This window comes from Lygodium microphyllum, chromosome 1 (assembly GCF_053477565.2).
Source record: "Lygodium microphyllum isolate KBCC chromosome 1, Lygodium_microphyllum_v1.1.10, whole genome shotgun sequence".
NCBI classification, from domain to species: Eukaryota; Viridiplantae; Streptophyta; class Polypodiopsida; order Schizaeales; family Lygodiaceae; genus Lygodium; species Lygodium microphyllum.
The window spans coordinates 170,787,661-170,793,029 of NC_141135.1; the positions used below are offsets into that span (position 1 = coordinate 170,787,661).

Here is a 5,369-nt window from a genome sequence, read left to right on the forward strand (position 1 = left end):
ATCTGCTGTAAATTACACGAACGAACCATGTTCCCTAAAGGCCTAATTAAGGAAGCTGATTTTAAATATCACGTGTAATTGTGGTAGGATCTACGTAGAAAATTAAAGCTATTAAGGGAAGCAAGTAGACGAAACCCCTAACGGGTTGGTCCTACGAGAGGGTGGTCCCAGAGAACTGGGAGGCTTCTTATAAGGTTTTACTAACGTCCCGACCCTTAGAAATTGTTAGGTTAGAACCTTGATTCAAGCTGGTTTAGGAGACCGGAATGGGACTATACCCTATGAGTAGAGAGGTTAGGCGGCGTATCCCTCTTATTTTCCATTCTCTTTTAACCAAGTGCGTCATGGGTCTGCTTTGGATTGGGTATCTCTACATAAAATAAGATGTCCAAGACTTGACGCTAGAGGAGAATACCAAAAGAGTTAAAGCTCAAATTCGCAGGCTATATATGCTTTGTGCACAAAGAACCTCATAAGGAAGGACATAATATGTGGTATTTGTTTTATTGTCAAAATGAGTTTTGGTATATATTGCAATTTGTCAAGGGTTGGATGCGTACGATGACAACAATGATGATCGTTGTAGCAGTGGTTGATGCGGTCGGGACCAGTGTTGCATCGACCATCCCTTCATGACCACGCAGAGAACACCCAACAGACTCCCCACATATGATTATAGTGATGCCTCCTTATACCACTAACAACACACTATAGCTTCTGGTGCATTTCAGTCCCAAACGCATATTGTAGTGGTGCCTGCAGTAGCCCACCTATTGCTGCTTCCCCACACCCAACCTCACCATGGCATCTAGATCACAACCATCCATTCAATTGTCATCCACATACAACTCATGTGGCACTTGAGCACAGTGCTACTTTTCATGGCATTACAGGCCCCTCATGCACCCTTGTCAATACACAAACAGTGCGTCTCTCTAGCTCCATCATAACCCCAAAAAGCCACTGCTGACCTGGCCCAAGCCCCTCCTCTGCACACACTCACGACCTACCTAAACCAGATGGTGTTAGCTGCCCTGGCACGCAGAAAACCTCCTCTCTCTACACACTAAAATGGCCACTTCAACACTGAGAACCCCCAGGCTCTTCTTCACGAAACTCCACGGGTCCAACAACACCACCATGTGATTATGATCAAAGCCTCTCCCCTTGGCTCAACTGTATACTTCCCTCCTCACTTGCACACTGGTTGGAGGATAATGTCTTCCTGAGAATCAATGAGAAACAGTCATCTCAGCCACCACGACCTCTTATTCTAATGACATTTCCCTTGCTTATCCTTAGTCCCTTCTATACTTGACTAGCTGCATGAGGTCCATTAGGTTGTCATAGACCAACTCAAGCCACAGGTGTAGTCAAGATCCATCTTTGTCACTTAATCTAAGTTTCTCACAATCTCCTCAAAAGGATATTTGAATCCTGCTCTCAGAAAAGAAGCTATTCCAGCAGTTTTTATCCTTTTATCCTGCCAAAGAAATGCAGCACTGCGCATGCTATCCACTTACTCATCTGAGCCATTTTCATTGCCTGTGTAGTCTAGCACCAACATTGGAGTACAAAAACAGCTCTGCAGCAACACTACAATCTCCAATATTCCTCACACGTGCACTTTCCATCCCTAAAAATGTGGATGCTGTTTGCAACTTTGGCCTGAATTTTGCAATTCCCAACCCTGAAATAAGCAGAGTAGGAACATGGCAGTCAGCACAAAAACGCAGGTCCTCCGTAACTCATATAGGAGCAACTTCAGGTGTATTGATAAGAGGACATGCATTGACCAAATTTTAACCATGCCCATATAGCACATCTTCCTTTCTATCATCCGATATGGCTTGTGACACCCAATGTGAACGTGGTGAATACCCTTTAGCCAACAGTTCTTGACCTATCTCTTTTAGCTTTGCATAGATATGTTCACTCTGTGGATGGCTCTTATCCCCCACAGTAAATGAATGCACATTCCTACCTATATCAATCCACCGACAGCGTCCTGGTCTCTTCCATGCACCATTTCTCTTTCTCAGATCTTCAACCTTATCCACTTCTTCCAGCATGCCAGCAGTTGCATATATATTACTCATGCAGGCATATGCTGCAGCACATTTCTCATCCAGCCGTATTACACGTTCAAATGCCCATCTCCCAAGTTCTACGTTTACCCATTTTCTACAAGCAGCCAACAAAGCCATCCACATTTCTAAAATTGGTTCTCTTAGAATTATGTTTATTGCCTTGTCAAATTGCCCTGCACGGCTGAGAAGATCAACCATGCAAATACGGTGTTCCACAGTTGGGACAATGCAACAGACACTGCTCATAGAATCAAAGTACATAAGCCCCTCCTCCACTAGCCCTGCATGACTGCAAGCAGTAAGCAGAACCATGAATGTGAGACTGTCTGGCTCCACATGCTTTACTAACATTTTTTGGAATAAATTGATAACACTTTCAGCATTACCAACCTCAGCATATCCAACCATCAGAGCAGTCCAAGAGACTAAATCCCGTGTTGGAAGCTCATCAAATACTTCTTGCGCTTTTGCAAGTGCACCACACTTAGCATACATGCTCACCAATGCATTGCCTAGCACAATGTCATGATTTTCAAGTAACCCCAGCCTGCGGACCTCAGCATGTATCTCCTTGCCCTTCCCAATTGCTCCTATGCTGCCACAAGCTTTAAAAATGCAAGAAAAGGTGACTGCATCTGGGGAAAGGCCCTTTTCTTGCATGCACCCAAAGCACTTCAAAGCTTTATCACCATCTCCATGCTCAGTATACCCAGCAATTAGTCCAGACCAAGAAACTACATTCGGTGCTGGAAGCTCGTCGAAGACTTCTTGCGCTTTTGCCAGTGCACCACACTTGGCATACATGCTTACTAATGCATTCCCTAGCACAACATCCTGATTTTTCATCAACCCCAGCCTGCAAACCTCAGCATGTATGTGTTCACCCTTCTCAATTGCTCCTATGCTACCACAAGCTTTCAAAAGGGAAATAAAGGTGACTTCATTTGGGGTCAGGCCCTTATCTTGCATGCGCCCAAAACATTCCAAAGCTTCATCACCACGTCCATGATCAGCGTAGCCATCAATTAGTGCAGACCAAGAGACTACATTTGGTGTTGGAAGCTTGTCGAACAGTTCTTGTGCTTTGGCAAGTGCACCACACTTAGCATACATGCTCACCAATGCAGTGCCTAGCACAATGTTATGATTTTCCAGTAGCCCCAACCTGCAAACCTCGGCATGTATCTCTGCGCCCTTCTCGAGTGCTCCTATGCTGCCACAAGCTTTTAAAATAGAAATAAAGGTGACTTCATTTGGGGAGAGGCCCTCATTTTGCATGCACCCAAAGCATTTCAAAGCTTCATGACCATGTCCATGTTCTGCATATGCAGCGATCAGTGCAGACCAAGAGACTACGTCCCGTACAGGAAGCTCGTTGAACACTTCTTGTGCTTTTGTGAGTGCACCACACTTGGCATACATATGAACTAGGGCGGTGCCGACATAAATGTCCTTTTTAAGCAACCCTGCCCTGCGAACATCTGCATGCATCCTGCCGGCTTGGTGCAGGTCCTTCTGTCTGCCACAAGCCTTTATCACCTCCAAGAGTGTGCGCGAGTCATGGTGTGCCTGCCATACAGTGCAGGATTCTCTATCTTCCACTGTCACTGGGCTTCTTCTTCTCAAAACATCTTGAATCCAAGCCGAAGCACGCAACCCATCCATCCATAAAACCCGCCTTGGTCGCTTGTGCATGGAGTCGGGGGAACTGGGGCCCCTCTGTGACTGATGCACGAGAGTTGAACAGCGGAAACTGTATACGAGGAATGGAATTGTACGACCATTGCTTTGAGTGAACCTAGTGATGTACCTTGGGGTTCTGATTGTCTCAGAATTGGGAAGGGTCCCTGCAATACTCCACGCTCCTGCTCGTATTGTCTGGGATTCATCACACGGGATCGCAGGAGTCGCTTTGAGCGGGGTCGCTGCTACGCTTTACATTAGACAGCATGTATGGCTCCTTCAAACTGTAACCAAGGTTTAAAACCTTAGAACTTCACAAACACTTCACTTATGAAAATGCCAAAACACTTCAGACTGTAACCAAGGTTTTCCTGCACTCTCTCGAGCTCAGCCCTCATCTCTATACACTAGCTTGTGGAGAGTAAAGGCAAATATTTATTGGAGACATAGGAGGGGGTTTTTTATGCATGGAAGTTGCAATTCACACCTACCAACATTTAATGTGGCCGTTAAGGCATCTGCGTGGTTTAGATGAGAAGCCACGTCTACTTCCCAGTTGGGATGACTTGGTGAATAGCTCCACTTGTACGGGGCATTATGAAGTACTCCCAGAATAGCATCACAATTTTTACAATAAGTTGTAGTTCAACTCGAGAATTATTTCCCACTAGCCCAACTATAGGGGCAAGTCCTTATGGTTGCATAACAAACAATACATGCACCTTCAGCAATTGTGATGACAGAATACACACAAATCTCTAAACCAACTATAATGAGATGTGTTGATATGAGAAGCTAGCAACATAAATCTTCAACTTGTGACACATAGCACTACTTCATTGAAGTTGTGTGACTACCTTATTGTTCAACTACAACACACTCCATCTTTGTAAGAGTCCAAGTTAGGTATGTGGTCCACATGCATGAGAGCTTGACCAATGTAACCTTTTCAAGCTACTAAGCTCACAATGTGGAACAACTCTAATTAAACCATGAAACTCGTCTTGCATGGTTAGTTTGTGGGGCATTATGTATTTCTAATGAGCTACTCATTGTCATGTACATGAAAGATAAAGGTGCTAGGACTTGTGGGGACCTCATTTTTATTTATACTATTAGAGAATAGTTTTTGGTAATGTACGTATATATCAAAGAAAGAAAGGAATATTTACATCTTCCCCTAAAAAGGAAAAAGAAAAAATGATTCTTAAGTGAGAGACTTAGTGCTTTTCATTAAGCCTTATAGAAGGCCCTATAGTTAGAAACCTTCTTGCCAAGACCTTTTAGAGCTATTAGAATGGTTGGCTTAAATTCTTGGAAGTTCAAATTAGCATATTGAGCATTTCCCAAATAGCTTAGCATTTCTGTGAAGCAAAATAGCTCTAAGAGCTGCGAGGATTGTTTACCCATTTGAATAATGATCTACATAAGGCCTTGACCTCAACAAAATCCCAAAAATTTTGTTGAATACATTTTCCATGCTGCCCACACAAGACACACCATGAAAAAGTTTTTCCACCCTTAGAAAGCCTTTCATGGGTGGCAAACTTGTTCATAAGAGACTCTTAGAAGAAGTGCCAGGCCAAGGTTGAAAAT

The 5,369-nt window shown here is 43.9% G+C and overlaps 1 protein-coding gene across 1 annotated transcript; it reads right to left on the minus strand.

Moving 5' to 3' along the window:
- Positions 1-457: 457 nt before the first annotated feature.
- Positions 458-4,171, minus strand: LOC148041972 (pentatricopeptide repeat-containing protein At5g16860-like). The gene has a single exon (XM_087684560.1). It carries the CDS (start codon positions 3,783-3,785, stop codon positions 1,803-1,805), a length of 1,983 nt encoding a protein of 660 aa, XP_087540686.1. The 5' UTR covers positions 3,786-4,171; the 3' UTR covers positions 458-1,802.
- Between the last annotated feature and the right edge of the window lie 1,198 nt (positions 4,172-5,369).